The 12,642-nt window shown below is 50.3% G+C and overlaps 2 protein-coding genes across 2 annotated transcripts in view; one reads left to right on the top strand and one right to left on the bottom strand.

Annotated features, from left to right (window-relative positions):
- SARDH (sarcosine dehydrogenase) overlaps positions 1 to 12,642 on the top strand; it is a 166,016-nt gene that overhangs the window by 93,873 nt on the left and 59,501 nt on the right. The window lies entirely within an intron of this gene.
- On the bottom strand, positions 6,603 to 11,236 carry LOC137528613 (uncharacterized). Its single transcript, XM_068249957.1, has 2 exons — positions 11,112 to 11,236; positions 6,603 to 9,026 (listed from the first exon to the last, which is right to left on the bottom strand). The coding sequence occupies exon 2, from the start codon at positions 8,888 to 8,890 to the stop codon at positions 7,880 to 7,882; it is 1,011 nt and encodes a 336-aa protein (XP_068106058.1). The 5' UTR covers positions 8,891 to 9,026; positions 11,112 to 11,236; the 3' UTR covers positions 6,603 to 7,879.

Here is a 12,642-nt window from a genome sequence, read left to right as displayed (position 1 = left end):
GCTGCCATAGGGATGGATTGCGCCGCCGGCCAAATCGCTTGCGCTAACCATTCGGCCGGCTTTTCTATCCGAAGTTGTGCGGGAGGCTGCGATCCCATAGCCCTGTATGGCATGGCTGATGGTATTAGTCTGTGTACCCGCAGACTCGGAAGTGCCGCCGGCGCCTCTCGCTGACACGTGCTGCACAAGTGGAAACGGGACCTTAAGGTTTGCTTTAAAAATGCAAATTAAGAGTATCGCTGTCCAATTATAACATCAAAAAATAAGATGAGTGGATACTGCAGCTGCCAACAATTTAGTCACTATCGGGGTCATTGACATGCTAAGAATTTCAAAGAGAACCCGAGGTGGGCAGATGGGACAGAGGCATGTTCTCTGCCTCCTGACATGCCTCTGTGAAGACCCCCAGGCACTGCTATCTGCCCCATCCCCCAACTACCTCCCCCACGCTATAGCCCCCCAAGATTAGTGACAATATTTGTCGCTATCTGGGAGGTAAACATTGAAGAGAGGAATTCTCTGTTCGACGCTTGCCGGGGCCGTTCCTACAGGGTCTCCTGAGCTGCCATTGGGCAGCTGTCTCCCTGGCCACGCCCCCTGTTGCTCCCTGCATGCTATGAGAGATAGTCTCTTCCTGCAGCGTCGTGACCTATAGGTCATAAAAGTGGGCCAGTGTGACCCACAGGAGTGGCTACCTGATCAGCTCAGCCCCCCCGGATCAGGTAGCCTTTTTAGCCCAACTCAGGCTCTTTAAATTGATACAAATTTTATGTTGGTGTTTGCAAAATAATTAATTAGTTACTGCATATATTTGCATAACTGTATAGATTTAAATAAAAATTAAAGGACATCTGAAGTGAAAGCAATATGACTGATGACCTCTCAGGTTATGATTCTTTCCAAAGACTACTTCTAAATCTAGACAGCCAGAGAGCCTCCCCAGTTTAGGCAGCCATAGACTGACCCCCAAGTGTAGGTAGTAGGGATGATCAATGAGAGGCAAATTGTTCCTAAATTATGCAAATTCCTATGTTAATATATGCAGTTTGAAAATGGACCAATCCATTTAAACCCAGGTTTAAATTGATTGGTCCATATTCAAGCTGTATATATTTACATAGGAATTTGCATACCCGTGATTATCCCTAGTAGGTAGCCAATGTGTACCCCTCCTTTTATAGGTAGCCAGGCAGTGCCCCCCAATTTAGGTAGCCGGAAAGTGCTCGCTCATTTATAGGTAGCTAGAAAGCCCCCACTAGTGCAGGTAGCCAGAGACCCTCCCCAACACACACACACACACACACACACACACACACACACACACGTACACACACACACACGTACACACACACACACGTACACACACACACACGTACACACACACACACGTACACACACACACACGTACACACACACACACGTACACACACACACACGTACACACACACACACGTACACACACACACACGTACACACACACACACGTACACACACACACACACGTACACACACACACACACGTACACACACACACACACGTACACACACACACACACGTACACACACACACACACGTACACACACACACACACGTACACACACACACACACACACACGTACACACACACACACACGTACACACACACACACGTACACACACACACACACGTACACACACACACACGTACACACACACACACACACACACACACACACACACACACACACACACACACACACACAGTCACACACACACACAGACACACACACACACACACACACACACACACACACACACACACACACACACACACACACACAACCCCATAGATCACTCCCCACCCCAGGATCCGGCCACATGCTGCAGTTCTTCCTCCTATCCTCTGGGGGTGCTCTATCTCTGTGCTGAGATCACACTTTGTCGTCATGTGATAGATGGTGATTTCCGCACAGTTATTGGGGCCCCAAAGGAGACTATTGCTGCTCCCGCTGGATCTCAGTAAGACTACAGCTACGATCGCAGCACACAGCCCTACCGGCCGTATACACAAGTGTAGCTCAGGGTTACCGCTAATTGCTGTTAAAAGTAATCCTGAGTGTAGCTAGGAGGCTGACCAGCATGGCATTGCCCTGGACATACCCTTCTCAGCTATTGCCACCTACACCACATCCTGCAGGTCTGCGTTTTTCTATCGCTGAGACGAATGTCTTGTGAAAAGAGAGCAATCGCAAATGGTTGAGACTCTTGCACACTACATGCGATTACAATCTTTTTTATTCAGATTTAAAGGGCAATGAAGTGAGAGGTATATGGAGGCTAATATATTCATTTCCTTATCCATGCCAGTTGCCTGGCTATCCTGCTGATCCTCTGCCTCTAATACTTTTAGCCATAGCCCCTGAACAAGCATGCAGATCAAATGTTTCTGACATTGTCAGATCTGACAAGATCAATGCAGGCTTGTTTCTGGTGTGATTCAGTTACTACTGCAGCCAAATAGATCAGCAGGACAGCCAGGCGGCAACTGTCATTGTGTAAAAGGAATGCGCTGCCAAATGTATTTACTTTTAAACACCAGTTGCCTGGCTGTCCTGCTGATCTTTTTGGTCAGTAGTCTAAATCACACACCTAACGCCTGGTACACACCATGTGATTTCCAGACAGAATTTGGGACAAATTGATTATTTCTGACACGTCCGATCTGATTTCCGATAGCCTTTCTGGTGTATTTTTGTGCAGAAGTGATTGGAATATTGATTAGAAAAACGATGGACAATCAGATTGGTCCTGTCGGAAATTATCGATTTGACCTGAAATCTGATGAGAAATGGCATGCAGCTTATCTTGTCAGTTTGAGCCCCTGAACTAGCATACAGATCAGATGTCTAGATCCTGAAGTATGAGAGGCAGAGGATCAGCAGGACAGCCAGGCAACTAGTATTGCTTAAAAGGAAATAAATATGTCTGCCTCCATATACCTCTCACCTCAGGTCCTCTTTAAAAGGCCTTGGCTTTCTGTATTCATCATTAAATTATACAGCAATTAAATAATGACAAACTTCATACCAAGCAACTATTTTATATGTGTACGTACGCGCTCTGCAGGTCCTTAGCAGCGCCTTTGGTTTATTGCCCACCACCGTACCAGGCACCGCTGACACCAGCTTAGAGGGTACATTTCATACCCTAGTAGTGATCTGCCTCCTACTGCCCAAGATCATGTTAAAGCGGACCTGAACTCAGAACTTCCTCACTGCTCTAAAAGATAAGCAACAGCATAACCTTTTAAAGAAAAACATTTCTTGGCTACAGCTGATACAAATCCTGCAATAAATCTGCAGCGTGTCTACTTCCTGCTTTCATGGAAGCAGACATATTGTTAAAGGGGAACTGAAGTGAGAGGTATATGGAGGCTGCCATATTTATTTCCTTTTAATCAATACCAGTTGCCTGGCAGCCCTGCTGGTCTATTTCTCTGCAGTAGTATCTGATTAAAACCAGAAACAAGCATGCAGCTAGTCTTGTCAGATCAGACTTATAAGTCTGAACCACTGAGACACCTGATCTGCTGCATGCTTGTTCAGGGGCTATGGCTAATAGTATTAGAGGCAGAGGATCAGCAGGGCTGCCAGGCAACTGGTATTGCTTAAAAGGAAATAAATATGGCAGCCTCCATATACCTCTCACTTCAGTTCCCCTTTAACATCCTGTGCTTTCAAATAAGCTTATCTGCCATGGCAGTCATGTGACACAGCTGAGAGATCAAATTACAATTTGTGATTAGACACACAGATGAGGGGGAATAAAGGCGCCCATACACCTAACGATTTTCCCGTCGAAATACGGCCGTTTCGATCACAGTGATCGAAACGGCCGTGAAATCGCCGCACACACCGCTGACAAAACGATGGATTTCCATCCGAAATCCATCGTTCCTGTTGACTCCCGTCGCTCCATCCGTGCAGAAGATTTTTCTCGGTCGCCGGCGGGTCGGGAGTGCGTCAATAGCGGCGTTCGAATGCCCGACGCCATACAGCGGAGATACATTACCTGCTCCGCCGGCGCGAGTCCCCGCTGTCACCTCCCGTCTCCCAGCTGGCATCTTCTCCGCATCCTGGCATCACTTCCTCTGTCACTGCAGTGACAGTGGAAGTACAAATAGAGGGTGCTCTATTTGTACTTCCACTGTCACTGGAGTGACACAGTTATGCTGAGATGCGGAAGCCGATGCGGAGAAGATGCCCGGGACCAGGCTTCAGGTAATGTATGCAGGGGCCTGAGGGGCGACAGCGGCAGCTCATCAGATTGTGAACGGTTTCAGGCTGAAATCGGTTCACAATCTGTTTGCAGTAAAGGTAGCCATACGATCCCTCTCTGATCAGATTCGATCAGAGAGGGATCTATCTGTTGGTCGAATCTGATGGCAAATCGACCAGTGTATGGCTACCTTATGGGCCATCGATCTGCTGCCAGCAGCACATCGATCTAGATTATCCATCCTGTCAGATCAAATCCACCGAAATCTGCCACAAATCGATCAATACATTTTAAAAGAATCAATTTCTGATCGATTGATTCGATAGAATCGATCGATGGCTGAAATCGACCAGTGTATGGGCCCCTTAATACCGCCATTGACAGATAACCCCTGTGTAGGGTGGTTCACACGGGCGTCTGCTGAGCTTTCGTTTGGCGTTGCGTTCAAAGGCCAGCATTTAAACGCAAGCGTTTAAAAATTAGCTTTTGAAGGCTTTTGGGAAGCGTTCAAGGCTAGCAGTTCTGGTCTCTATTGTTTCCTGGCGTTAACCGCCTCTGAAAGAAGCATGTTGCTTTCCAGACTAGACGCAACGCCGGGATCAACCGCCAGGCGTTTATGAAAGCCTGCAAAAGCCAGCCATAAACGCTCCCATTCACTTGAATGGGACGGCGGTAGATCCCAAAAAAACGCCGCGTCTGAACCAGCCCTAATGAGAGGTGGTGAATAGGGCAGAATTTAACTGCCTCTTTCATGACATTTTTTTTTTTTAAACAAAACTTTATTAAAGCAAGTCAGAATGGTACAGGGCAAAGGTTAGCAATACACCAGTGACCAAGGGTACATGAAATGAACAGAGATAACAAAATGGCAGCGTGAGACCCGGGAACTGGGCCTGCAGGAAGTTCACAAAGCGATCGCGTTCGCTAAGTGGATGAACATGAATTCTACGAATTACAATGCAAAATCATAACGTGAAAAACTTATTAACAAAATTACAAACTTTTTTTTTTCAGAACAGTAATTTTGCGCCGACTTTCGTGGTTAATAACCAATCCTCCATACATGCTATTATCGCCAAAATGGCTACGTATATTACAGGACCTGCACTCAGAACTTCCTCTCTGCTTCAAAAAATAAGCAACAGCAGAATAACCTTTAAAGAAAAACATTTGTTACAGCTGATATAAATCTGCAGTGTGTCTACTTCCTGCTTTCGTGGAAGCAGACATGGGGTTAACATCCTGTGTTTACAAATTAGCTGTTCTGCCGTGGCAGTCAGCTGACACAGCAAAGGGATCAAACTACAACTTTTGCTTAGTCACAGATGAGGGGGAATCAGACAGGCTTAAAGGGAACCTAAGCTGAGAGGGATATGGATGTTTCCTTTTAAACAATACCAGTTGCCTGGCAGTCCTGCTGATCTCTTTGGATGCAGTAGTGTCTGAATCACACACCTGAAACAAGCATGCAGCTAATCCAGTCTGACTTCAGTCAGAGCACCTGATCTGCATGCTTGTTGGGGGGCTGTGGCTGAAAGTATTAGAGACACAGGATCAGCAGGAGAGTCAGGCAACTGGTATTATTTTAAAAGGAAAAATCCATATCCTTCTCAGTTTAGGTTCCCTTTAACTCTATAAATACATACAGGGTGCTTTTCTCTGCGTTTCCCTTCTGTCCTGTGCAAGCGTTCAGGTCCACTTTAAGGGACATACGAGACGACCATAATTAAATTAGCTTTACTTACCTGGTGCTCCTCCCACCCCCTAGTGGTGACTCTGTTCCTCGCCGCAGCTCCAGTCTTGTCTCCGGTTCCGCTGGTAGCCTCTGCAGGATAGCCGATCCATCTCCTGCGCATGCATGCCCTCCGCACCGCACGCGTCATCTGCAGCGTACCGCGCTCCTGGTGATGGGCACGCATGCGCAGAAGACTCCGACCGGCCGGGGGACGGCGATATCTCTGAGCCTGCCAGCAGGAAGGGAGAGAAGTCCGGAGCTGCGGCGAGGAACAGTGACCACTAGGGGGCTGGAAGGGGCACCAGGTAAGTACAGCTGCTTTATTTACGGTCACCTCCTACGTCCTTTTAAGGGGAATGGTGGGAACAAGTCAAATGAAAATAAATATGCAAAAAAAAGTCCTCATTTTTGATAAAATCTATATTAAAAATGTTAAAGGAAAAAGGGAACTTAAAGTGTATCAGAGACGAAGGGGCATAAAAGATTTCTACATACCTGGGGCTTCCTCCAGCCCCCTCCGCGCAGATCACTCCATCGCCGCCGTCCTCAGCCTTCTGGATCATCCGGTATCAGTCCCGTTCTCCCTGGCCAGTCGGGCACGCTCCCCCGTCTGTGGCTGGGAGCAGTAGTGCCGCGCAGGTGCAGAACGCTCCCTGCGGTCGGGGCAGGTGCGCACGGCCGCGCATGTGCAGTGCACCCGACTGACCAGGGAGAAGAGGACTGATACCGGACGATCCAGAAGGCTGAGGACGGAGGCGAGGGAGTGATCTGCGCAGAGGGGGCTGGAGGAAGCGCCAGGTGTGTATAAATATTTTATGCCCCTTCCTCTCCGATACACTTTAAAGTGACTAGTGTCCCCAGCCCCCTGCAGTCATCCTGATCCCTCGCTGTCTGTCCGCTCCTCCCTTCAGCCGCTGCGCCCGTCCGATTCTACCCATGAGGATTTCCTTTGCTATCTTCTCTTTGATGACCTGTAGGCGTTAGTAGGCTGACTTCAAGTGAACCTGAGGAGAGAGGGCTATGGGGGCTGCCATATTTATATTTTTTTAAGTAATGTCAGTGGCCTGGCTGTCCTGCTGATCCTCTGCCTCTAATACATTTAGCCATAGCCCCTGAACAAGCATATGCAGATCCGGCGTTTCTGACATTGTCAGATCTGACAAGATTAGCTGCATGCTTGTTTCTGGGGTTGTTCAGATACTACTGCAGCCAAACAGATCACCAGGGAACTGGTATTGTTTACAAGGAAATAAATATGGCAGCCTCCATATACCTCTCACTCCAGGTTCTTGCCCTCACCTGGCGGCTTAAAGGACCACTATCGTGAAAAAAGTAGGTAGTTAAAATCTGGCAGAACCGACAGGTTTTGGGCCAGTCCATCTCCTCATGGGATTTTTAGGGTTTTCTTTTTCAACAGCATTTCCTGAAAAGCAATTTAACTGCCAAAATAGTAAGACACCAGCCAGACTCCCTAATCACCTGCACGCTATTTTGTCAGTTAGACTTTACAACCGCTGTTTAGGAAATGCTGTTGAAAACAAAGAAAACCATGAGAAGAATCCCCCATGAGGAGATGGACTGGCCCAAAACATGTCAACTCTGTCTGCCTACTTTTTTCACAATAGTGGTGCTTTAAAGGACATACGAGACCAAAAACAATACTATGTGTAATTAAGTACTTTTGTTACCAGTGGGATCCTTTGGCGCCCCCCCAACTTGTTCTTGAGAAGTCCTGATTAGTTCTAGTCAGGACCTTTGAACTGAACTGATGACCCTCTTGCAGTAGTCTCCCCACAGTCATGCTGCCGGCGCTCCCGGTGGCTCGCCTGCTGCCTGGCGCTCCCTGATAACTATATAGGGAGGCTACTACGCACGTGCGGGGGCAATTACTGGGTGGCCCCACGGAAGCATCTGGTTTCTGGGTGCTTCCTGCTGCCGCAGCGGGAGCATTGGTGTTTGAATTTACACGTCGCTCCCCACTTGCACGCGCCCTCGTTGAACGACCAGCATACGCCGCGCTTTTGCCAGGCCGGCGGTGCATATCTTGCCTCGGCGTGGAAGGGGCTGCCGTGCTCAAGTTCCGCGGCCGTAGGCGCCACCAATAAACGCAGCCACAAGCAGATATCCTTCTGATCCCACCGTAGGGAGGGCCGTATGGACATGCACTGGCGGAAATGTTCATCGTAGTACAGCCATGCCGATCCCTGGAAGGCTTGGTGTGCCTCCAGCACCGTATTCAGGTAGCAGAACAGGGCGCAGCACTGATCTGGCGTCTTCTCACCGATTACACTCGCCATTATGGCGAATGCTTGCAACCAATTGGAAAAATCCCTTTGTTGCTCCTGAAAGCGTGCTGATGGGAGTAGCGAGAAAATGTCAATGTATTCCCTCCTCCACACCTTCTCCTTCATTTCCATTGACAGGTGGAAGCCCAGGGGCTCCACAAAGCATGCGTATAAGCTACCCTTCGCTGTGTCAGAGATTGGCAATGCACGCGCCGGTTCTGATATCGCGCTGGGATTGGGGTTGGCTAGCGAGACTGAACCGGTTTCTCTCTTATCTGCCACTTCCTCTCCAGACTCCGGCATGTCCGAGGTTATACTACGGCTGGCGTGAGGCCGTGTAGACCCGGCTGACCCACTAGGCTCTCTCCCTGTGTGTTGGCGTGTGTCAGGATCGTTACAAGGAACATCCACATTGTACAATGGAAACTCTGTCTTAACCGACCTGTATCGGTCGCCTTCTGTCACAACCGTCGGCTGTAACTCCTGGGCAACCTGCCCCACGGAGCCTTGAAACCTTGCCTGCCTGGCCTCCTGAGCTAGGTGGTCCACGGTGTCCTGGCGGGCAGGTGTAAGTCCACAGTGGCGTTTCCGGTCCTGGCCGAGCTGCTCCATTGGGCCGAGATAGTTTGCCTGGTTGGTCTCCTGATCTAGATACTCCAGAGTCCAGGTGGATAGGTGTAAGTCGATAGCGCAGTCCCTCCTGAGCGACTTTCTCCACAAAGGTCCGCTGGATGGTCCGCAGCGTCTCCTGAAACGGGAGTAGAAATGAGGTTGTGGTCAAACCCAGAGCCTTGCCTGTTACCCCCCTTGGGGTACTCTTCCACACTGTCACAACTTACTGATTCCGCCGGGTGTAACTTGCCATGCACCCCCCCCCCCACCCCCCCTCCTGTATCCCCATTTTTGGTCTGTCAATTCTCCTTTTATCTGGCTGCTAGGAGAGTCTCCCATCTGCCACTGATGGCCAGCTGCCATGTTCTCCTGGTCCCGGAGATGTTCGTTGTCCGCTGTGGACCAGGAGAGCCATGCCAGCGGCCATTTGACCGTTCCATGTCCAGGCAGCCATCTTGCAGTGTGCCGGCCAAAGTGTCCTTCACAGCGCCGGTACACACTGACCAGCATGTAGCTGCATGGACATCGCTATTTTCACCATTTCCCATCCTCTAACGCTTGATAGAGGGGCAACCGATAGGCCGGCTGCTGCAATCTCCTCCACCGCGTCGGTATGCAATGACCTGCACTGCGCCGACATCCGAAGATCCCATCTCACCAGAGGAAACCTGGTGGTGATTGCCATTTTTGTGTAGCCCAGCTGCTAGGCCGGAGACAGCACTAGGACAGCCAGTTTCCCATGGTCTGCCACGTGGAGGTGGCAAGTGGTTGGGAGGGGAATCTGTAGGGATGGAAGGGGAAATCGTGGCCTTGTCCTGGGAGGGGGCGCAGATGGCATGTGATTGTCACTGGGGTGAGGGGGCAAATGGCATGTGAATGGTGCCATGACTCTCGGGGGGGCAGATGGCATGCGGTTGGCGCAGTGACCCTGGTGGAGGGGGAGATGGCATGTGGTTGGCACCATGACCGGGGGGAGGGGGCCATTGGGCGTTGTGGTGGCATGTGACTGGTGTCGTGACCTGGGTGGGGGGTGTGAGTCAGATGGCATGCGATTGGTGCAGTGACCCTGGTGGAGGGGGAGATGGCATGTGGTTGGCACCATGACCCCCGGGGGGTTCATGTGACTGGTGCTGTGACCTGGGTGGGGTGTTGGTCTGGAACATGGCATGTAACTGGCGCAGTGTCCTGGGCAGTGTTGCCAACTCAACCCTTTAATTACTGACACATCTAAGTTATACAGGTTCTGGGGCTATTTGCACATAATCAGTGCCTTAACTGCATCTACCTAGCCACAAAACCTGTATAATTCATATGTGTCAGTAATTAAAGGGATGAGTTGGCAACATTGGTCCTGGGGGGAGGGGGCAGATAGCATGCGATTGGCTCAGTGACTGGGGGGAGGGGGGGGTTGGGGCAAGGGAACATGGCATGCGATTGGCATAGCTCCCTTCTGTCCCTTTTTCGGAGGGACAGTCCCTTTTTGGAAGCCCTGTCCCTCTGTCCCTTTTTCCCTCTCATTTGTCCCTCTTTCTATGTAAATATATGTATTTCACTACTAAAAATGTGTTTGATTGACTCTAAACTTTATTCACATCCTCCTAAATTGATATATTACTCATTTTAAAATGTGAATATGAAGGAAAATGAACCAGGATAGAAAGGACCAGTGTGGTTTGAATGATAAAACATATATTTTTCTTATGAAATCTTTATGGTATGCATGACTAGGGATGTGGTGGGGGCGTGACCAGGGGCGTGGCTTAAGTGTCCCTTTCTCTCATCTCAAAGTTGGGAGGGGTGGATTGGCACTGTGACCTGGGGGGGGGGGCTTTTGGCATGCGGTTGGCGCAGTAACCTAGATGCCATGTGACTGGCGCAGTGACCCAAGGGGGGCGGGGTGGGGGGCACATGGCATGACTGGCAGGCCCAGCCTTGGTCCCTCCATGCTCTGACCATGATGCCTCCCTCCAGAACAGTCTGGGGGGGGGGGCAATAGCGAGATGGGGGCTCCCTGTGTGGGGTGGGGGCTGCTGCCCTCTCCCTGGGGCCCCAGATTGCACCCCAGTGTTCTCCAGCCACATCTGGGGCGAGGCTTCCATCCAGGGGGCAGCAGGCTTTGCTGGGATGGCTGGACCTGGATAGTTGAGGAAGGCCTGAGTGGGGTGGCTGCAGCCTGGGAGGGGGGATGGGCTGGGGAGGGGGGTAGAAATGGAGCTCTCACCTCGTGTATCCTCCTGCCTGGCTGCTGCTCTGAAGTTCTCCTTCCCTCCAGCTACTGTATAATCCCTCTTCCCTGGCTGTGCCCCAACGGCAACTTCATCGATCTCACACTCTGCCTTCTATTGTTCCCGGCCTGGCCACGCCCCTAAATCCCCGGCCACGCCCCTAAACCCCCCAGCTAATGCTATGACTCAACTCAGCAAGAAGTTTGAAATCAGGATGATTCCATTTATTAACTAACCTAAAAATATGAGTAATAGTCGTTCTCTGCAGATCCCAGCTGCCTGCATCGCTCTTCACTGTCACTTCCTGAAAGAAGGCTCAAAAGTTTTACAAACTTTCTGCTGCAAAAAGACAGCATATTATTATGGCCAGACCTATAGTACAGAGGACCTCTAAAGGGGGCCATACATTAGCCGACCAACCAACCAATCAACCATCCAATTCGATTATAATCGAATTGGATGAAAATTGGTGCTGCCAAGTGCATGCCGGACCGACAAGGCGACTAATTTCGGGACAGTCGATCGCACATGCTGGAAAATGTCGGCCCGAAGTTGGTTGGTCGGGTGCGCGGCGGTACGGCAGCCGAATTACGAACAAGTGACGAGATGACGAAACTCCCACCGCTGCCGCCGCAATGTATAAATGTATGTAGTGTAGTGCATTTATACATTACAATAATAATACAATAACATTTGTAAAGCGCTTTTCTCCCATAGGACTCAAAGCGCAGTCCGGTGTCAGCCTCCACGTAGCTTCCGTCCATCTTGCCGGGTTCCGCATACACGCCGGTGGCGCATAGCGTCTGACGTCACGAAGGCGCATATCGGCTGACGTCAGACGCTATGCGCCGCTAGCGTGTATGCGGCTGTTACCCGGCGAAATGGACGGACACCGTGCGGAAGCTGCTAAAGGACAGGTAATGTATAAATGCATACACTACATATATTTATACATTTGGCCAGATGGACGCGGCGGCTCAGCCGATAACCTGATTATTTCATGCTGAAATCAGACGGGAATCTGCCTGTAGTGTTTGGGCAGATTCGACAAAGAGACAAATTTATCTCTAATTCGATTAGAGATAAATTTGTCTCTTGGTCGAATCTGCCCAAAATCGTTTAACCCTCCTGGCGGTAAGCCCGAGCTGAGCTCGGGGTAAGCCGCCGGAAGGCACCGCTCAGGCCCCGCTGGGCCGATTTGCATAATATTTTTTTTTGCTGCACGCAGCTAGCACTTTGCTAGCTGCGTGCAGTGCCCGATCGCCGCCGCTACCCGCCGATTCTTTGAACGGGATCTCCGGATCTCTGATCGCCGGCGGCGATCGGAGGGGCTGGGGGGATGCCGCTGAGCAGCGGCTATCATGTAGCGAGACTTTGTATGTCCACCTTACTCCAGTGTTTCTCACACCTGTCCTCATGACTCCCCAGCAGTGCATGTTTTGCAGGCAGCCTCCCCTATGCACAGGTGGGGTAATTAGTGTCTCAGCTACATGGAATCCACCCAGCCAAGACACTAATTACCCCACC

The sequence above is a fragment of the Hyperolius riggenbachi genome, chromosome 8, assembly GCF_040937935.1.
Source record: "Hyperolius riggenbachi isolate aHypRig1 chromosome 8, aHypRig1.pri, whole genome shotgun sequence".
NCBI classification, from domain to species: domain Eukaryota; kingdom Metazoa; phylum Chordata; class Amphibia; order Anura; family Hyperoliidae; genus Hyperolius; species Hyperolius riggenbachi.
The sequence above is the reverse complement of the archived record's forward strand: the minus strand, read 5'-3'. Positions and strand labels throughout refer to the sequence as shown.